Here is a 22,359-nt window from a genome sequence, read left to right as displayed (position 1 = left end):
GTGCCAAGTTAACAATGTGGGTTGTGCGTAGTTGACACAAGTACATTTCAGTTTATTTTTCTACCTTGAGTTAAATGAGTACTTTTACGTAAGAATCTTTACTTCTATTACATTTCAAAGTTTGAATCCTTTTGACACTTGTGGCAAACATTATGGATTTAAATTCATTGTTTTCCCTCCGAATATGGACACAAATAAAAAATACACCGTGAACCGCATTTGCATTGCAACTTTTCTTTTTTTTAACCGCGAGTAGCATATATTTTACGCTTTTATTTTGATGGTAGTTTACCGGATGTCGTTTGTCCTGTTCGCGGGAATCCTGTCCCCCCCCCCCCCCCCCGTGTCACTTGTTCTCTTCACTTGAGACCATTTCGCCAGCCTGCGCACGAGCCTGTTCATTCTTTTCGAGGTAAAACGGTAAGATTCTATGAAACATTCGACAAACTCTTTATTAAGTCGTTTTGTACGACTAGCGAGCAGTTTTTGGTGGCCCCTGAAAGAGGAAGTATGTTTCAGCTCAACCAGAAGACCCGAATTAACAAGACTATTTAGTTGAGCAAAGATCAACTTCCTCCCACAGGGACGTTTTAAATGAACATTTGTTTTCTCATTGTAGACTTCAACTGTGTTTTTCGTGCTCATTCTCTGCGCCACTGTTTGACAAGTCTTCTCGAATCCGTGCTTCTTTGGCGTGGCTTGTATCAAGCTTTTCGCATTTGATTTCCGCATTTAAAATGTGACCTGAGATGGTACGATATCGGTCATTTGCTGTCGATTGTTCATATCAATATACAGGTAACAAGTGGTTAAGAATAGTTGGTCCACTAAAGCTTAAAAAGCGGACGACTTTTTATGTAGTCTGATGTGGCGTTACTGGAAGATTCCATTCAACTTCCTGGATCTCAACTTTTTTTTTTTTTTTTTTCCTCCCCTCGTTTAAATGTATGAATTTCCATGCGTGGCTCAGACCAAACGTCAACATTAGAATTTTATTTATTTAAGATCTGCTCTTGGAGTCAAGTGTGTAAACATCACACCTACTTGGATTAAACGTGCTCCAAGTGATTGTGGTTGATAGGTGATTATTCCAAATCCTCCCTTCTATTTCTACCCCGCTTCAACGATTAGCGTTGCCATTATGTCACACAATATATTTTATTTTAAACACACCCTCATGCATTATTCTTGTGCCTTATTCATGTCTGAACCTCTCAAGTCTTCTGTCCAAAAAAATGGTTCGAAAATATTAACTTCGTGTTTTATGACAGCAGTGGAAAGCGGTAATGTTAGCGCCCTAATGTTAGCAATATGCTGAAGTCTCCACATGATGAAATGTTGACCTACATGCTTTTGTGTGACTTTTAAGACAAGGTATTGCTCAAATTCCAAATTGCATGACCTTGGAAACGTCTGTTGTTTATCTGGCGACCATGCCTTTTTCAAATGAGATTCAATTTAATTCAATATTGAAATTATTCAGTAAACTTTTGTAACCTACACTGTTGTCTCTGACTCATCACGAATGTCAGTCAACCTGTATATGCTGGCTTTACACAGCAGGTCCAAGTGCCAATTTCGGATTTAAGTAGCCCTTTTTTTTTTTTTTTTTTCTTCCCCCCCATTTCAAATGACACACATCCAATATGGCTATGTTTACAATACATTGACTGAACAATGAAACAACCTGCATGTGCAAATACCCAAATTGCTTGTAAGTAACTCTACAATCGCCAACACCAGGCAGTGAAAAAACACATGTAAACAATAATACAGTAAATAAATAATATAGAATATTAAATGTTACATTCTGTTTAGTTGGCCTGGGGTTTCTCTTCCACTTATTTCTTTAAATAAGGATTACCGTGGCCTTGCGCCACAATTTTCCTTATTTAATGATCAACTAGGGTTAAAACAATGTACCGAGTAATTGAACTACACAAAAAGAAAATGAAGCAAAATCTGCCTCAAAGTTTGGGTGTGCTCATTTTTCCCCACACTGTGTAGAAATAAATTGGAATGATGAGGAAAGAAGTTTGGGATCATTTCAGACTTAAAAAGATGACAACAAAGTGCAGTGTGTCTACTACAAAGCAGAACTAACTAATGTACCACAACAGCACGTTAACGATCGCCAACACTGGGTAATCTAATCATGTAGTTCCTCAGTGAGCGGTCAAGGATAGACACAGCCCCCAGTACACTTTCAAACACTATATTAAACAAACCGTAAGAAAATAATATACACATTCATACGTGAGCTGCTACGGCCGCAACCAATGCTCAGGCACTCAACACGCAGACTGGCTAACGGTTAGCCAGTAAAGAGCCAGCTCTTAACCTTACAACAGCCACCACTACACTGTCATTCGCTGACTCCCACGTCGCTCACCCGGCCCCACCTTTTTAAAGCCACACACACTCAAAGACATTGTAGTGTGGAACGTGACGATGAAAAACTCAAGAGTGAGCCAGAGCCTGGGCAGGGCCCCCTAGTGAGTCGGGACGCTGTCGGGGCTTTTGGTGTGGGTGGTTGGTCACTTGGTTGGGGAATTAGTTGGTGACCTTTCAGCTGGGCACCTTGCTATCCCATTCTGTCTCAACTTCCTGCCACTGCCTGCAGGGATTTCTCTGTGGTTATTTATAAAGCTTCTGTTTGTTCTGGTCCTTCCATCTTTTGTTTCTTTTTGTCTGCGAGTCACACGTCTGTTCGTTTGCGTTGACAACGGGATTGAGACTCCTGTGTCTGATCATTTTCACAATGGCTAAAATATGCAATTAACAATTTTTATTAACAATTTGATCGCTGAGCTGTTACATTTTGTTATCAGTTAAAACAAACTCGTACAGCTACATTAAACCTTTCCCCTTTTGATTGGACTACCACCCCTGTTATAGCCCCCCCCCCCCCCCCCGTCTCACACTGGACTTCCGCTGCATTGCATCAGTTCAAAAGGAGCTCTTATTGCAGCACTTCCTCATTGCTTGTGTGCCAGTGGTTATCTCAACCTATTTTTGTCCTGCTATAACAACTTGATGTTGCCTCCTTCTTCGTCCGCATGATCCGTAAAGAATCCATTACAATAATTCAGGTTGGCTCGTGTACAGGTGGCAAGTTAAAGAACAGAGATTGTGCTTTGACTGATGTGGTTTAGCAGTCAAGAAGATATGAATCATCAAGTGCTCGCTAGTTAAAGGATGTGTGTGTAACTTGAAAGAAGGAAAAATTTCAATCACGTTGTGACATGATGTTGCAATGGTGTTTGCATGCTTGTATTTTACAGCCCCAAATCATCAGTTGTAACAGTACTTACACAGGCTTTGGACTTTATGCCCTTTTGATCCTACGTTAGCTATGCTCTACATTGTAATTTAGCGAAAAAGCACCACTATTAGGTCTCTGACAAAATACAGAATTAATGCAATGATATTAGCTGTAGCGCTACTATAGATTAAAAAGAAGGAAGAAAAAAAGCAGTGGAACCATTTGTTAGTAAAGGATCAAAACAGCTACAGATGTCTGAAAGGGCAGCTCCACAAGTGATGCTGCAGGCAACTAAATGTCACCTCAGAAACCCTATAACTATCACTTCGGGCCAAGCAGATACGTTGCATCCAAAAAATGGTCAAGGGATGCCTATAAATACAAACATCTGTGTGAACCCCTAGTATCCATTTGTTATTAGAGATGTTCTGAAGTTGTCTTAACTCTCAAATCAAACATCTCTTGGTCAGTTAAAAGCACATCAGTAGAAGCCAGTAGAGCTGTCAAAGATTCTATAGTACACTGGATATAAAAAGTCAATACACCCCTGTTCAAACAAATCATTTCAAAATGGTTTACCCTTTGTTGTGAAATTACTATAATAACTCAATTAAATAAAACAAACTTCAGCATTGCTGAAGAGGACCAGTTCGTCAAGATAACTCTTACCTCCATGAATGAGTTTCACACACTGACACTGCGTGTCGTGTGGACAATGAGCATCACTCATTGGTCAGAAGGCTGTGTGTTTTGCTTCCCTTTGCCACTTCCTACATCTGGGGGATTGGTCTTTTTTGCTATCTCTTAAAACCAAGCATGCAGTCTTTTAGAAATAATTTGCAGGGGGGAAATGACCTAATTTCCGCCACTAAAATTAATATAGCTTTGAGTACAGTGATCTGAAACCTAATGTAGTTTTCACTTGTTTGATATTGTCTTACACGTATGTAAATGTCAAAAGGACTCATTGCAATTGGAGTACACAGTGGCTGGAACTCAATTCTCAAAGAATAATGAATTTATGTCTTGCCAAATACCTTGCATTTATTTTTGCTCTTTAGAGTTTTTAAATTTAATCATTTTATTTTCTAACAAAATTTGTATAGTGTAATCGTCAACATACACACACGAGAAATTAGTTATCTCTGACACTGATTCCCGTCAAGAGAATCCTCTATAGCCAGGTACTTCCCAATCATGTCGTTCAATGCTTTGTTGGCCATAATCCCATTTACTGTAATCTCAATCGCTACAGTGGCGTTGCAAATTCAACCTGTTTTGCCACTCAAGACAGCAGGCTATCATCTCTCTGGAGGGTGCTCACTGCTGCCAGGTGGTTGTTTGGTGAGGGTCAACAACATGATCCAGTGTTTGCTGGGATGATCTCATGGCCTCGGAATAGTCTCAGCGGGCTGAACAATGAGCACTGCCTGCAGCCTGTTAGACGTACTTGTGTTGTCTGTGCAGAGTCAATTTGGGAGAATGTGTATCTTAATGACTGCCGTGATGATATTGTTACAGCTAATCTATTTTACTCCTGCACTGGCTTTAATTTGCTGCTTCATATTTAGGCCACAAGGTTAATTTTATGTAACATACACACACACTGTTGTTTTGATTAGATTTAAAAAAAGTTTTCTTGAAAGGGAAAATGTGTTATGTGCGGTTTTATTTGTTTAACAACATGCATGACTTACAATCGGTAATTATCTCTGTTTTTAATCTTTTCTTCTTAGTGCCGAGATAAGAAGTCGACTTGGCACTTAAAAGCAAGCCAGCCACAAGCAATCTTTTGTCTATTTTGCTGAAAGGGGCAAAAGGGCTCCATGAAATCTGTTTAAATATTATTCTGGGCCCTGCTTAAACAATTTCACGAGAAGCTGTTTGAAATTGGAGTCATATGACAAATAGTCTCCAAAGTGGCTCCAGGAAGGAGGGAGGCTGAAAAGATTTGAGGTAGTCATCTTTCATAAAGTTTACTTAAGGATATACGTTAGCTTCATAGTTGACCATCCATCTGTACGGTTTGATTTGGATCATATTTGTTGTTACACATATACAACTTGAAATCTCAATTAACCCGGGCCAAAAATTGCATCAAATTTTTCAGTTTCGATTAGATATTTAATTCTAGATTCAATGTCATTCAAGTAATTTAAAATGGCCATAATAACCTGTTTGATGTAGCTATAGTCTGGTATGTAGCACATAACTGTAATTATCGTAGGCACACGCAAGAGGAAGTGAGACAAACCACCTGATGGTTGCTCCTTGCAGAATAATACGGTGGCACTGTGTTTTCCGTCCTTATGTTCCTGTTTCTTTGTCTCACTCTACTTCAACAACAAACACAGTCAAACAGCCATTGCAGGCTATTGGCAGAGAAGCAATTACTGTTTTTTTATGGAAGCACAGAGGCCCTGTGAGGAAATGCACGTCCTACTTGGCTAATACACGACTGCATGGGCGACATTGAGCAACAGTCTTGCAGTCCTTCTGTTCGCTGGGCTGTGATTTATGGCTGTCACCTCAATGTAAAAAGCCTCGGGTGTTATTTTGGCTGAGATTGTGCAGTGGTTTTTGTTTGACTTTGCATTTTTGTGATTTGAGATTTTTCAACAACCTTCAACGACATTTTAATGAAGTTTAGTGATTTGCAACTAATACAACAAAGCTAACAACCATAATGAAAAGCTGTTTGGGGGTCGTGGTCTTCTGTTGACCATTAAGAACACATCTTGGCACTTTAAGCCTCTGTCGGAGCCTGGCCTCATGCCTGAATTCTGTGAGATATGAGTGAGTGAGTTCTTTCCTCATACAACCATTGCAAATGATGAGGTATTCGAGGGCAGACTGTTTTAGTCCTGTGCTGAAAAAAATGGCGTCTAAAAAGTGCCAATGAGACAATGGATGCTGCTGTTTTAGCTATAACCCATTTATGGATGTCACTTTCCCTCTGTTGCTGAGGAATAGCAACATTCGAATGGATAAACTGCTGCTCTGGTTACAGAACCAGACCGATTAGTCTCATGAGAAGCAGGCAACCAGCAGCCTCCTGGTTGCAGCAGGTGTTGACGAGCTCTAATGGTTTCTCTGCACATCATATGTACACCTCATGTCATCACTGGATGCCTCTTTTATGTCCACACCGATTTTTATGGGCAGTGTTTTCATAGTAATGCAGGTTCACTTTTCCTTTTTTTATTTTTACTGTGAGAAAAGGAACCGAAACAGACAAAGCTTTCCAACCTATGAACTGATTGGAACAGAGTAAGCGAGCTCGAGTAAATACTGTACGTGTACTGTAAATCCTTAGGCTTACCTTCCTGTCTGGCTGGCTTAATTAAAAATAGGTAATTGAGTCATTAATCAAGACAAGTTGTTGTATCGCCCATCCCCATTTGTGGCATCTTCATCCAAGCACCCCTTTGTTCTGCTAGGGTGAGCTCTGCTCACAGTCTCTGTGTGCTTGCTTCTAATGAGCAGTGACTGGTGTGACCGTGCAGCTGTGCAATGATGACTCCCAAGTGTGTGTGCGTGTGCGTGCGTGCGTGAGGGAGTGAGTGAGTAAGAGAAGAAAGTAGCAGCTCACATTCACGAGGATCTCGGCTGTAGACACTGTCGCACTTGACGGCTGCACTCCCTTCTCCCTTTCAAACTGCAGATCGTATTAAGGAACATCAGTGTTGCAGTGATTTGTGTGCAACCAGTGTCAGCAGTGGTTCAATAGCTATTTAGCTTTAGATCATCTTCCAGATCAGGGATTCTCAAGCATTTTGATTCCAGGGAGCCCTTACAGGGGAGAATCTTTTTCCCAAGGATCCCCTCATAAGCCTAATGCCAATTAAACATAAAAGTGCTGCTCCATGTCAAAGGAATTACAAAGTTGTGCATTTCTTAACAAGTTGTAATGTTACGATAAATTAAAATTAAATTAAACTAAATTCATAGTTTTTGGGAGGAAAAAAGTTGAAGTGATGTTACCGAATGAAGTATTTATTTATTTTTTTAAGAAACAAAGCTGTGTTTATAAGGATACAACGTTGGAATCTCATGATAATAGTTGTATTTTTCCAAGCTAAAGTAATGTAAAAGGGAAGAAAGTAATATTTCTTTATTCTCATCATATTACACCTTTTGTTGTAGAAAAGACACTTTTTACTGTTTAAACTAAAAATGGGAATATTTCTTTAATATATCATTTGTTCTAAATTAAGTGTTCATTCATGCAAGGATGTCAGATTGTGATGTCACAATTATATCAGCGGTTAACTGCCCCAAAGTGATAATTTATTATTAAAAAAAAGTATTTTTTTTTATTTTTTGCACCCGAGTCCATTTTTTTCCATAGTAAACAATACGTTTACATAGTTATTTTAAAGCATTTGTCTAATTAAATTTATAAAATAATAAATACAGTCGATGCAGCTGCATATTTGACTGAGTGCTCAACTCCGCTCAGTTTCATACAACACTTTTGATCAATTGCCTCATCAAATGCAACCAGTGGGTTATAGGTTTGTTTGTCACAAACTAATTCACACTCGTTAGACTTCGATTTGAAGGTATGCAGTTCAAATGTGTCACATTTGCTAACCTATCACTCTGTCACCTCTTTGGTGATGGCATTGCTAGACTGCACATTATCCGGCTTTGCAGACTTGGTTTGTAGTTTCTTTCAGCTTACCCCAGCTGTTGGCTGTGTCAGCAAAATGTTTCCACATCTCTCTCTGTGCCTCTTTTTTAAATGCTAGAACATAACTTGCTAAAACATTTTTTTTCATGGACCGCAAGCTAAAGCTCGCAGACCGGTTCAGCGACCCCATTTTGAGAACCACTGCTACAGCTAACTAATAACCAGGCTTTGTAACGCACCATCTTACAAATCTTAAACGGCAAAAATGCAAGTATTATACTTCCTCTTGTGGTCAGTGTTTATCACTTCATTCTTTTTTTGTCATCCCGCCTAACCTCCTGCCTTCTCCCGCCACTTGCTTGCTGCGATCAGCACGCCATGGCTGAGTCGGAACCCACACCCAAACAGCTGGCCGCGCTCGCTGCGGCCAATGAGGAGCCTGACACCATGGTCAACTACAAACCTCCGGCACCGAAGAGCTTACAGGAGATCCAGGAGCTCGACAAAGAGGACGAGAGCCTGCGCAAGTACAAGGAGGCATTACTGGGCAGCACCTCTGTGAGTGCAGGTTAGAGATCTCCGCGCACGCACGCACGCACACACAGACACACACACACGATTTACCTGTCAGAAACTTGTCAATTTCAACTTTTGTTTGTGAAAACGATTGGAATGAAAGGTTTCCCCTGCTCATTTGTCATATGTAAAGTTTGAATTTGTCCTAACATTGCTATTGTGCTGATCCAATTTCCAGTAGCTATGAATCGTTACTACAGCGGCTGAAATAAGTATTTAACGCGTCACCATTTTCTCACTAAAGATACTTCCAAAGGTGCTATTGACCTGAAAATCTCAAGATGTTGGGAACAACCCAAGTAATCTATACATACAAAGTAGAACAAATAAGCTCAGAAATTAAGTTGTCAAATTGTGAAATGACAGAGGGGAAAAAGTATTGAACACATGAAGAAATGGAGGTGCCAAGACAACACCTAAAATCTATCAATAATGAAATGGCAATCCAGCACCTTGTCAGTTAAAATTAATATCAGTTGGTTCAGTCCTAATTGATGGCCTACAAAAAGGTCACGTTGCCAAGGTGTGAGTCAAGACACATATCATGATGGGTAAGAGAAGAGAGCTGTGTCAAGACTATTGCAAATTAATTGTTGCAAAACATAACAGTAGCATTGGTTCCAGGGTCATATCTAAGCTTCTGAATGTTCCAGTTAGCACAGTTAGGGCCATAAGACGTAAGTGGAAAGCCAATCGTACCACCATAAATTTGCCTCGATCAGGTGCTCCTCGCAAAATTTCTGACAGATGAGCGCAGATAATAATCAGAAGAGTTGTCTAAGAGTGAAGGACCACCTGTGGAGAGCTTCAAAAAGACCTCGAATTAGCAGGTACTGTTGTCACAAGAAAAACAGTGAGTAATGTGCTCCGCTGCAATGGCCTGTATGCACGCCCACCACACAGGACCCCATTCGTGGGGGGGGAAAGCATGTCAAAGCTCATTTAAACTTTGCTGAACAACATTTGGACAAGCCAGTTAAGTACTGGGAGAATATAGTCTAGTCGGATGAGCGCAAAATTGAACTGTTTGGATGCCATAATGCACACCACGTTTGGAGGAGGAATGGCACTGCACATCACCCTAAAAAACACCATACCAACAGTGAAGTTTGGAGGTGAGAACATGGTGTGGGGCTGCTTATCAATGAATGGTACTGGTAACCTACACATTATTGCAGGAAGATTGAATGGCCAAATCTACCAAGACATTCTTGACAAGAATCTGCTGCCATCTACAGTACGAAGATGATGATAATGAAACAAGGGTGGACATTTCAGCAGGATAATGATCCAAAACATACAGCCAAGGAAACTCTCAATTGGTTTCAAAGAAGAAGAAAAAGCTGCTAGAATGGCCCAGCCAATCACCTGACTTGAATCCAATTGGAAATCTGTCAAGAACTGAAACTCAAAGTCCATAAAAGAAGCTCACGGAACCTTCAAGATTCTAAGACCGCTTGTGTGGAGGAATGGGCCAAAATCACACCAGAGCAATGCATGCGACTAGTTTCTCCATACAGGAAGCATCTTGAAGCTGTCATAGCAAACAAAGGTTTTTGTACAAAGTATTAAATAAACAGGTTGGTGTGTTCAATACTTTTTCCCTGTGTCATTTCACACAATTTCTGAGGTTATTTGTTCTACTTTCTTTGGCTGTATGGATTACTTGGATTGTTCCCAATATCTAGTGAAATTTTCATATCAATAGCACCTTTGGAAACATATTTGAGAAAAATGGTCATGTGTTATATACTTATTTCAGCCGTGAATTTGAGAGTGTGAATTTCGGAATATGTCTTAGTCGAACACTAACGCAGTACTAAAGTCATAATTACAGTAAATATTTTGGTGTAAAACACTTCTAGGCCAGAAATATTAAACAATCGAATGTAGGCGGTTTATAAGCATGCTTTCTTGTTCTGCTGCGAATTGGACGAATTTATATCTGCAATGCATTTGACCGAAGAAAAATGTGATTTGTGTCATCTGTCTTAGATCCCAATGTACCAAACATCCAAGTGACGCGAATGACTTTGATGTGTGATGCTGCGCCAACCCCTTTGGTTCTTGATCTGACGGGTGAGTAGATCCAATGTGTCATGTGGACCAGTGTGTTTTGGGAAGCAAATTATGTAATCTTATCATTTTGTCCATAGCAAAAGACGACCAACAGATTTTTGTTTCTTTAGATGCATTTTATCTCATTAACCAGACCAGCTAACCCATCTTTGTACACAAATGTGGACTGAGGCTCATCAGTCCTAGTTTGGACCAGCACCAAATTGTACATCTTTATGAATTTCAATCCTCTCCATATAGGTGAATTAATACAATTCAGTAAACTGTTGGATTTGTCATTTGTTTTCAACAGTGTATATAAAGTACATGCACTGTGCTTACATTTTATTGAACACCTGAAACAACCACTGTGCTAAGCTAAATATGAAACAGTTATGGCCTGATTTACTAAAGGTTTGCTTTTGCAAAAAGGGGCAATATTCCTGTGCAGTTTATTTAGGGTGTTCTGGGGGGAGCATATGTGAAAAGATTAACTTGGAACATACAATGTGATTTACCAAACCTGACATAAATTGTGATGGCTGATTTTGCGTCTTCAAATTCCTCATCTGATAGGCAGGTGCAAACGGGCACGTAATGGCTCACCAGCGTAGCACTCACCCTTCTTCACACGCCACAGGATAATCGCTCAAAATAATATTTTAGAGATAGCCGATAGTCAGCCCTTTGCTGATTGATTTGAAGGGCAAGTTATTGGTATATGCATGAACCCTTCTTAAAAGATGACCCTTAGAAAATATATATACAGTGGGTACGGAAAGTTTTCAGACCCCCTTCAAGTCTTCACTTTTTTTTTTTATATTGCAGCCATGTTAAAATCATTTGTTTTTCCTCAATGTACACACAGCAACCCATATTGACAGAAAAAAACTTAATTGTTTCAATTTTTGCTGATTTATTAAAAAAGAAAAACTGAAATATCACGCAGCCATAAGTATTCAGACCCTTTGCTGTGACACTCATATTTAACTCGGGTGCTTTCCATTTCTTCTGATCATCCTTAAAATGGTTCTAAACCTTCATTGGCGTCCAGCTGTGTTTGATTATACTGATTGGACTTGACTAGGAAAGCCACACACCTATCTGTATAAGACCTTACAGGTCATAGTGCATGTCAGCGCAAATGAGAATCAGTAGGTCAAAGGAACTGCCTGAAGAGCTCAGAGACAGAATTGTGGCAAGGCACAGATCTGGCCATGGTTACAAAAACAATTCTGCTGCACTTAAGGTTCCTAAGAGCACAGTGGCCTCCATCATCCTGAAATGGAAGATGTTTGGGATGATCAGAACCCTTCCCAGAATTGGCCGTCCGGCCAAACTGAGCAATTGGGGGAGAAGAGCCTTGGTGAGACGGGTAAAGAAGAACCCAAAGATCCCTGTGGGTGAGCTCCAGAGATGCAGTCGGGAGATGGGAGGAGGTTCTAGAAGGTTAACCATCACTGCAGCCCTCCACCAGTCGGGGGTTTATGGCAGAGTGGCCCGACGGAAGCCTCTCCTCAGTGCAAGACACATGAAAGCCTGTATGGAGTTACCTAAAAAACACCTGAATGTAACAGCATACAACTATACTATGTACCAAATCTGGAACAGTTTAGAATCTATATTACCGATGACGGTAATATAGAACAGTTTTTTATTTTTTTAAATAAAAACCATCGTACCAGTGGCGTCGCTAGGCCAATTTTAGGGGTGCTTCAGCCCACCCCACTGGTGTCCCCACTAGTGTCTTAAGGATGAAAAAGTTCCATCAGCACCCCCCAGAGGTTCCCTAAAATTCGGCGACTGCCAAACTGCAAATATATGGGGGCTTCACTGTGTTTATGAATTATGAATTGTAATGGATGTTTTTATCATGCTGAATGTGTTTAACTTTAAAATGAGGAGCCGTGGTTTAATGTCTTTGTTGGATAAAACCTTTTCCTGGATTCTTTCTCTGCCAGGAAATCTGGCAAACTTCAACAACAATCCGTTTGTGTTGAAAGAGGGCGTGGAGTACAAAATAAAGATCAACTTCAAGGTGAGAGAGCACGGCGCTGGAATATGTCCGTCCGTCCTTTACAGTATATGTTCTGTGCACTGACTTGTAATGTCTTTTGCAGGTTAACAAGGAGATTGTTTCAGGTTTGAAGTACATTCAGCAGTCATTCAGGAAAGGAATTAAGGGTAAGCCCACCTAAGGTAATGCAGTCTACATGTATTGAGTTTGAATCTAATCTAATCTTTTGACCGCTCTCTGTGGTCAGTTGATAAGTCAAACTACATGGTGGGCAGCTACGGTCCCAAACCAAACGAGGAGTACGAGTTCCTCACCACCGTCGAGGAGGCGCCCAAAGGCATGATGGCCCGCGGCACGTACAATATAAAGTCCAAGTTCACCGACGACGACAAACACGACCATCTGTCCTGGGAGTGGAGCCTCACCATCAAGAAGGACTGGACAGACTGACTCCCTTTCATCACCTGCGCAATCATCTTCCTCCGCTTTCTTTCCTCTATTGTTGTCATTCCATTTTGGTTTTTCTGATGTCTTCTTCGTCCATTGGAGTACCTCGCACTTCCACTTTAATTCGGTTTTCTTTTAAGTATTCAATCCTTGAAATCGAGATGGATACATGCACGGTATACTGTGATTTGTTTAGTCATCAATATTCCCATTTATTTGTATGCTTCTTTTATTTCTCATCTTTAGCCCTCTTTTAGTTTTTTTTTTTTTTTTTTTTTTCCCCCATCACCATGTCTGCCTTGGGCAACTACAGAGCATTGCTGTATCTGTGTATTGAGTGTGTGAGGCCACTGCATGGGTCACATTACATCATTGGTGGACACAGTTCTTGGACACAGACCTTCTAAAGCCTTTGAGCAGGTTTGTTGTCTTGGTAAATTATTTTGAATTCAGGTCACATAATTTCTGATCATTAGTGTGCAGAGAGGATATGTCTTGTCCTTCTCTTGATGCTTTCTTTTTTTTTTTTTTTCCTTGCAGCCCATTAGCTGCCATGTGGCCTTTTAACATAAACCCTCAGGACTGGTAAATGAAATGGATTGGCATTTCAGGTTTGACCTAACCAAGTGTCTGTACACCTTTTGTAACTGAATATTTGTTTTTTCATCCAAACCATGTCTAGAGGAGGCAAACATGCTCCCTGTCCTCACTTTGCGCTCCTACAGTTTATTACTCCCGTCCCTGACTGTGCCTGCAGTTCCTCAATGCATACACACTCCCAAGTGGTGTCTTAACCACTGAGGTCTACTACCACCAAGCAAGCATACGTGGTGCTGAGCAGTCCCATATTGTTGTTTTTCTTACAGAGACAGAGCCTGCAGCTTCATTCAGATCTCTGTGGTGTTTGGGTGATGTTTGAATCAGTGTTTGCTACACGCTGCCCAGTATAATGATCTCCTGTGATGACATTAAAATGTTGGAATTTGAATGTGTCCTCTTTCATCAAAGGAAACAAAAACTTGTTAAATGCTTTCTTTCTTTTAATTAGCAGTAAATTGATCATCTATGTTGTGAAGTGAACAAAAAACATTTGTCTTGCAATGCATGCTAGGGAGAAAAAGGCAGTACAGTTTGGCAGTTATTGTGGGAAAAGTTAGCCTCATTAAACAGTTGAGGGAGAAGGCAGATTTAAATCCACCTATTCAAGAGAATTCAGAATGTTCAATGAGAAGCAGTGATTCGCAGCCCGTGCCACAGGAAAATATCCAATTTCACATCATTCGTCTTAGGACTTATTTACTACAAATGTATCTTTGTTCATTTATCAATGCTAGTTAAGTTTAGGGTTAGGCAGAACAATTAAATGTTCTTTCAAAAGATGGCAGAAGGTACAACTAACCTGTGTAATCACCTGCTGCCATTCATGTTCAGTTACACATTTGTGAGTAAAGTGAGATGAGATCGTTACTTCTGTCTATATACTTGATGGAGTTTGTTGGTATTCCATGGGATTTTTTTTCTAACAAAATAAGTAACTTGTCTCAACGCCTGGGAAACTTATTTCGTTACCACACAGCTTGAGGCATTAAGTCATGAGTGCGTTAATAAAGCTCAACCAGAAAAAACAAATTTTTGCACATATCAGTCAATCATATTAAGCACATCCCTAGAACCTGCTTTGTTTCATTTGCTTGACGTCGCACAACGAGTTAAATGAGAAGCATTTGGAATATCCTGTAACGAACTTTCTTGAGGCGATCACTTAGTAGAATTGCGGAAAAATCAAGCATCTTATAAATAATCATCCATCCATTCATTTCTTATAGTGATCATCCTCATCGGGGTCGTGGGTGAACTGGAGTCTATCCCAACTGTCAGCAGGCAAGAGGCAGTGCTTGCGTATAGGTTTTCTCCAGTTTACTCACACATTCCAAAAACATGCATGTTGGGTTCATCAAGGACTCGAAATTGTCTACCTGCCTCTCGCCCAAAGTCAGCTGGGACAGGCCCCAGCTCACGTGTGACCCTTGTCAGGTTAGGCACACTAGAAAATGGATGTTTAACTGCACAAAACGGCTCATTTGCCACTTTTTCTGCCCTTGGTGGCGCTCACGTCGCTCTTGGTCTTCTGCAAGCGGGAGAAGATCTCCTTGAAGAGCGCTTTGTACTCGGGCGTGTTCTGGCTCAGACGTTTGTCCACTTGCTCCACGTGCCTGCTGATGCCCTCCAGGGCCTCTGGCGTGGACGGGGTCTGGGGGGGAGTGGGAGGGGAGCCGACCACCGCGGCCGCCGCCCCCAAAGAGGCCATGCTGTATTCCTTCAAGGAGGGGTCCCTGGACACGGGGCGTGACGTCTGGACCTCGGCGTGGCACAGGCTCTCTTCGTCGCGCCGGCACTTTCCCAGGAGCTCCTCGTACTTCTCCAGCAGGGCGTGGTACTGCTCGTCCACCTCACTTAGGATGGACATGCCTCGTTTGCGCCCCGCCTGGCGTCTACCCGGGGGGTCACGGACCGTGATGACGTTCAGGGCCGTGTCGCTGCAGCTTTTCCTCACAGGGCCTCCCTGCTCACCGGCACCAACTTCTCCTCCCGCGTCCACGACGGCGGCTTCATCCGGGGTGTCCGTCTCGGGGCCGTTACCGAGCAAAGTCTCGATGCCCTCCTCCATCAGACACGCCCTGGACTTCCTCAGCAGCTGCATCTCTTGGAGCTCCGCCTCCAGCTCCCGAACTCGCAGCTGGCAGCCCTCGGCTCCGAGCAGACGCTGCTCTAGACGGTCGAACTCATGCAGCACGCCGGCACACTCCCGCTCGGCGCCCTCCCTCTTGGAGCGCTCTGCCACCAGCGCCGAACGCAGCGACGTCACGATGTCCCTCAGGCGCTCATTCTCCTTCTCGGCCGGCTGCCTCTCGGCGAGGTCCACGCTGCCAGGGTTGGCCAACAGGAAACCGTCCTCATACCTTCAAAAGAAATATACCTCCACATTTCGGCAGGATCCTTCATAACAAATAAATGCATTCAGAAAAAATACAATTGATTACTAAAGTACATGAGCTATGGTAATGGCCACATAATGTTCTATTTACACTTTTCAGCCGGATTCTTACGACAAGTGACACCATGAGAAACATCACGGTAATTTTGACACGCCGACTTGGACAACCTCTCAGAATTTCGGCCCATACGAGCTTATTGGTGGATATTTTCAACTGAAACTTGTCAGCCAATCGTAGCAGACGAAGTGAAAGGGTCGAGGACATTCTGTATGTTGAGGAATAATGAAGTTATGCTGTTTTACTCTAATTTGAAGTTTGCTTGTTTGTTTTACCAGGTTTTCCATCACGCAAAAACATTCCTCAACTTTTTTTTTTTAAACACAACTCAATTTCTCTGAAACCCATCATGCAATTTTCAAAATTCTTGGTGCGTTGTACTCAGCATGAGGTGGCCATTCCAACCGGACTCAGCATTTTAACACACTGTCATTTTTGGAACATCTTGTCACACTGCCATTACTACAAATGACCGATTGACTGAGTGCAAAAACTAAATAACCAATTTCCACAAAGCTTTGTAATATGACATAACCTAACAACGACTCTAATCAAATAAGCAGAACACGTTTGGTGTAACCTTGGTGCAGTGCAGAGTTCTTTGAGGCAGGGAAACGAGTGGACCGTCTTGCGACGCTCCTTCTTCTCTCGGATGACCCGCAACTCCTCCAAAGTTCGCAGCTCCTCCACCCGAGCTGTCAGACTGTCTACCTGACCCTGTAAGGTCTCCATGGTGCCAGTCAACCTGAACGTACGCGTGAACAAACAGAGCGCTTGTTATGTCATCAACATTGGAGGTTTTACTTCTCAGCATACCATGCTTGCAATTCTACAAGGGGTTATTGTGACCGGCTCGAATAGCAGATTTAGAGAGAACAAAGGCTCCCTCTGAACTATTTCCAAGCTTTAGTTGTAGCCCTGAACATAACAATTCTCAGGAAGGTTCAGGTGGAAGTAGTGGTGTGGGGGAAAATGAATGAATTGAGACTTTCAAACGGTGACGCTGACCTGTCTATTTTCTGCTGCGAGGCCTTGCTCTCCAGCACCAGCTTCTCATTGGTGATCTCCAACTCTCTGGCAGTCACATCCAGCTGCTCGTAAACCTTTGCATGCTGCTCGTTCATCTCTCGTAACATCTCCAGCTGCTTGGAGAGGTACTGCAAAAATGCCGTGAAAATGTACGTTGAGAAGCTGGCGTGCTGGATGATGGCAATATAAACAACCAACACTAAACCAAGAGGAATATGTACTGTACAAACATTAAGGTACAATAAAATGCTTTTTTGTTTCTTAGCGGTTTTCCCATAGAACATAATGGAAACAGAAAGGATCAATTCCAGGGTCAGTGTCACTTTCGAAAAATCCTAGCACAATAAAATATTGAACACATTAAAATCAAAACCGATACAAGAAATGTTTTTAGTCAATTATTCCCTGAGTTTCACTATTGGGTCTCGGTCCTTTCACTGTACTGCTAATAAATGCAATTTACCATGGGGGAGGAATCATTTTGAGTGCAAGTGTTCAAACAATAAAACAATCTGCGCCTCACATACATTGGTGGGGTTATGCTTCTCTATTGGCTCAAACACTATCAGAAGCACTGACGTGCATATACAACCTAAATTCTAATATTTGTTCATTAAAATCGTGTTAATTTATTCCCAACAGTGTACTCTTAATTTCGTAGCATTTCTCTTGGCTGTACGGCTTCCACAATGTGTATGTTGGATTTTTTATTTTTCCCCCCCGCATTTCAGCCTTTGTGTTGCCGTTCAGAATCAGTCGTGCTGGACAATGTAACTTAAACCAAGTCAGCAATTGAAGTTTCTTTAACCAATCAGATTTCAACTTCCCCTCACCCACAAATAACATCACTGCTTTTCCATCCTCTGATTGGTTGGTCAGAGCAAAACTTGTTACAGCCAAGTTTGACGAGCAAAACACATCCTGTGGCGATCTTCACACATTAATACATTGAATAATTAGCATTTTGGGTGAGATTGTTTCATGTTTTTGTCATGTTATTAGATAAATATTGATTTCGACCTGCTCCAGATGATGTACGTGGCACGGTTCTGTGCCGTTATCTTGTGTTTTTGTATAGTAATGATGGTTTCTATAATTGTGATGCAATAGTAGCGGTATAATGAGGTGAATTAAGTCAAGTGAGTCGCCACTGAAGGCCTGGGGGTACTCAATGCACGGCCCACCACTGCGAGTGAGCTGCATATTCGCTACCCAGGCAGGGCTTGCTAGCTAGCCAACGGCTGGCTGACAAGTTTTTGTGTACCTCTATCTCATGCACTTGCTCCTCATTGTTGATGTACATCTGCTGAAGGGAATCCTCCAGCTCCTTGTTACGTTCCAGCAGGGTTTTGCCGAGCTCCGCTGCCAAGTGTAAGTCTGATGGGAGGCGAGGAAGCGGAACAAAGACAAACAGCGGGGAAATGACGGAAGCAGGAGAACGCAATTACGGGCAGATAAAATACACAAAGCTGCAGAGCCCAAATGAGGCTTTCCTCTATCATTTACGTAGCTTATCCCATTCAGGGTTGTGGGGGGGGGGGGCTGGAGCCGTGACATTGGGCGCGGGTGCGAGGTCACTCTGCACTTTAGCAGTCAAGAAGGATAATAGAAGCAGGCTCAGTTTTTATTATATTGTCATCAAGATACTTGAACTAATGCTGATCCGGGTCACAGATGAGCTGGAGCCTATCCCGGCTGACTTTGGGTGAGAGGAAGGATACACACTGGACAGGTCGTCAGCCAATCATAGGGCACACGTAGACAACCCTTCACACACACGTTCAAACCCTTGAGGACTTTCGAGTCTTTAAATAACCCAACATGGATGTTTTGGGAATTTGGGAGTACCCAAATTGAGCATACAAACTGCACACAGCACTGCACTGCCTTCCGATAAAAAGAATTAGGGTGAAGGAAGCTTCACACGCTGCAGACGAGAAAGTGTGAGAGTTGCTGGTACATTAGTGAACATGAGCGCGAATCGTATAAGGCTGGAAAATATGACGAACACATTAACAGTAACAGCTGAGGGCCCGAGCGGCTGAAGCGCTAACGAGCTTGTGAGATATGGAGCCTCCAGTCGCCAGCTCTATTTCTCACATTTCCCGCGCGCCCCGTTATGTCATTGCACACTGCTCTGAAAACACGAGCTGAGCGAGAGGACTCGCTAACGCTGTGATGTACTGGTTGTTTTCAACGCTAGATTGCGCACAGCTCTGCGGTGTGTGTTTGAGACTCCATTTTCTGGACACTTGCTACATTTTCTTGTATTTCCGTTCAAGTTTCTGTCTCCGTGATGATGATCCACACTTATGTTTTCTGTTGTACTGCGATGGCCCATCCATTAGTTAAGCTGCCATGTATTATATATTTCACTAACCTCATATGTAGACAAATAAGCTTTCACACTTTCATTCACACCTACGAACAAACATTAGCCTCACAGTTCTGAGGACCCGGCCCCGCCTGTGTGGAGTTTGCATGTTCTCCCCGTGCCTGCGTGGGTTTTCTCCGGGCACTCCGGTTTCCTCCCACATCCCAAAAACATGCATGAATTGGAGACTCTAAATTGCCCGTAGGTGTGACTGTGAGTGCGAATGGTTGTTTGTTTGTATGTGCCCTGCGATTGGCTGGCAACCAGATCAGGGTGTACCCCGCCTCCTGCCCGATGACAGCTGGGATAGGCTCCAGCATGCCCGCGACCATGAGTGAGGAGAACCGGCTCAGAAAATGGATGGATCTTGCACAGCATCCGGATATGATTGACTGATCAAAATGACCTCATAGGTCACAAGAAAATGTTACATAAGAGCAGCGTTCCTGGAGCAAATTCAGTCTGGTCTGGACTGGCAAGCAAAAGGGGGGCTTGATGATCTCAGACTTTGGTGCAGAAAAACACTGAAGTGGGATGGGTGTTCCTGGCGTACAATGATGCGCCACAAAGCTGCTTTGGCTCTCTGGGTCAGCAGGTAATCAGGAGCTCGGGGTGGCGCTGAGGCCAGCACTCAGCAGATCCAATGAAAGGCATTCGTGCATTAATTAAGATCACACATTTTGCATGCAATTCAACTGTTTTTAACAGCTTTTTGTTGTTGTTAACGCACAGGTTCAAAATACAGTACACGTGCTAACTAGCCTGCTGGTTGTGCACATTAAACAACACAGACAGGGTTGGCTATTTTTATTTGAATTGAAGTGACTACATGGGAATAATTGTCAAAAGAGGCAGAGAAGGCAGCTTTGCACACACACACACACTGACATCCAATGTGATCGATTACCAATCCCCCGGCGTGACTCCATGACGACCAAGATAAAGCCTCACCTTGCTCCAAGTCGCGCTGGTCGTACCATGGCTCCTCTTCCTCCGTGACAAACTCCTCCATCCTGCCCGCACGGAGCATCGAGGCAGCCCAGCTTGCTCACCGGTAAACGGCTAATTCAACCCAGCAGCAGCGGCGGCGGCGGCGGCTCCCCCCGGAAGTGACAATTACACACACACACACACACACACACACAAAACGTGGTGACGTGAACCCTCCCCGAGGGCGTGAAAGCCTTTGAGACAAATTAAAGAGCGCCGCTATGATGGAGGAAAACTGGTCAGTAAGTTGACACGAGCGGGCCGACTGCGGTCATCGAGGTTCGAGTAGTAGAAGAGAACAATCGAGGTGCTTGTGTTGCTACCATCCGCCTTTGATGAGCATCATGCACGTCCGCTCTGCACTGGGCTGCTGACGCCTTCAAGGGAACTCGGGAATACGACAAACGAAGGCCTACGTGTGGAAAACGTCGTTACATTTCAAAATACGTACCAATAATTCATTATCAGTATGTACTAGTACACTCTTTGTTCCCCTTGTAAAGTATTCCTCGCTCTAGTAGCAAAGTAACGATTTTTTTATTTTTTTGACTACTGTGTGATATTTCTGAGCAACTAGTAGACCACCCTTGTTTCTTCGGTTTCTTGTTAATTTTTAATGCCTGGTACAGAGGTACATTTGTTTGCACAAATATAATGATGACAACAAATATAGCTCATAACCGTTCAATTTGAGAGCTGATATCGAGCCACTTTCCATGGTTTTCTTCATAGTAACCAAAATCACTGGGAATATAATTAAGCATGTCAAATAGGACAAAGTATTGTGGAATCAACTGCATTTTTCTCATGTTCATTGTATTTTTCAGGTAATATACCTTAAGTGGTATCAGACATTCAATTGTACAAGAAATTGAAGAAACAATGGTGGTCTAATAATTTTTTTACATGACTGTGTTACTAGTGACAACCTGGACTATAGTGGTGCCTTGAGATACGAGTGACACAACACAAGTTTTTCAAGATTCGAGGCTTTTTGCAGCTTTTTTTTTTGTTTGTTTTTCCTTTGACTTGGAAGTAAAAATATACAATACGAGCCCTGTATGGTGTCAAGTCAACTCAACTCAAACTTAATACGAACACAGAATTGGAAACGCCTTTGACGGCCTAACAAATAGCATCTGTGTCAAGCTGTTATAATCTTCATTTAGGAGCTCAGACCGCCTCCATGTACAACATATCTGTATTTCTATTATTCTGCCCACAGGTGGCCAAGGCCTGCACACAAGGAGCGGCACAATGTTCATTAAAGCAAAAATGTGGCAAAAACTGTTTGTGCCATTGTTTTCATAAAGCATAATAGTACTGTTGTTTTTAGTAAAAACATCATGAAAAATTATTGATAGTTTTCATTTCAATAGGAAATTATTTGAGATACAAGTGTTTTGAGTTACAAGCGTGGTCATGAAACAAATTACTCTTACATGCAGATCTGCTAGCGAGGCCTCATACAGTAGTGGAAAAACGTTACTAGTAAAACACATTCTACTACTGCACCCAAGGTGTTCCTCTAGTGCGCCGAATTGTCTTGACTCGTGAGGACAAAGAATGTACTAGTACATGGACCTTTCAGCTGATCTCGAAATGCTCAAATGGCTTTCCATATTCGCTGACTGAATTAACTGTCCGCTGCGTTGACGTTTGATCCCATAAATACTTGGTAAATACAAGTTTGTCCTCCTATAATGCTACATAATACAAGCTACGTTAAACACAAAATCATCATTTACATTTAACACGATGCCTGTGCAGTTACAAATACATCCCAACCAACAGGACATTTTAGCCACTGGCTTTTTGACAACAAATGGGGGGTTACGAGGAGCATTTGAAGGCAGCACAACTGGAGGTGACGTAACCCTTTCGATGACAGTAGCGCCCTCCTCTCAGATCCCC

General features: G+C 42.4%; 2 protein-coding genes and 1 long non-coding RNA gene across 4 annotated transcripts; 2 read left to right on the top strand and 1 right to left on the bottom strand.

Moving 5' to 3' along the window:
- The first annotated feature begins 340 nt into the window (after window positions 1–340).
- On the top strand, window positions 341–13,098 carry arhgdia (Rho GDP dissociation inhibitor (GDI) alpha). 2 transcript variants are annotated; one of them, XM_061701574.1, is made up of 6 exons: window positions 341–420; window positions 8,274–8,469; window positions 10,473–10,556; window positions 12,497–12,573; window positions 12,656–12,719; window positions 12,800–13,098. In XM_061701574.1, the coding sequence occupies exons 2-6, from the start codon at window positions 8,280–8,282 to the stop codon at window positions 13,000–13,002; spliced, it is 618 nt and encodes a 205-aa protein (XP_061557558.1). In that variant the 5' UTR covers window positions 341–420; window positions 8,274–8,279; the 3' UTR covers window positions 13,003–13,098. The 2 variants fall into 2 exon arrangements, with proteins under 2 accessions (XP_061557558.1, XP_061557559.1); XM_061701575.1 differs by having other exon boundaries at window positions 343–412.
- A 52-nt stretch (window positions 13,099–13,150) lies between these two features.
- Window positions 13,151–13,987, top strand: LOC133415475 (uncharacterized). Its single transcript, XR_009770131.1, has 2 exons — window positions 13,151–13,419; window positions 13,540–13,987. It is a non-coding gene; the product is annotated as an uncharacterized LOC133415475 (long non-coding RNA).
- cdr2l (cerebellar degeneration-related protein 2-like) lies at window positions 13,675–22,324 on the bottom strand. Its single transcript, XM_061701572.1, has 5 exons — window positions 20,407–22,324; window positions 18,346–18,458; window positions 17,061–17,209; window positions 16,633–16,797; window positions 13,675–15,959 (listed from the first exon to the last, which is right to left on the bottom strand). Exons 1-5 carry the CDS (start codon window positions 20,483–20,485, stop codon window positions 15,077–15,079), a joined length of 1,389 nt encoding a protein of 462 aa, XP_061557556.1. The 5' UTR covers window positions 20,486–22,324; the 3' UTR covers window positions 13,675–15,076.
- Between the last annotated feature and the right edge of the window lie 35 nt (window positions 22,325–22,359).

Source organism: Phycodurus eques, chromosome 16 (assembly GCF_024500275.1).
Source record: "Phycodurus eques isolate BA_2022a chromosome 16, UOR_Pequ_1.1, whole genome shotgun sequence".
NCBI lineage: Eukaryota > Metazoa > Chordata > Actinopteri > Syngnathiformes > Syngnathidae > Phycodurus > Phycodurus eques.
Note: the sequence above shows the minus strand (reverse complement) of the source record. Positions and strands in the feature narration are given on the sequence as shown.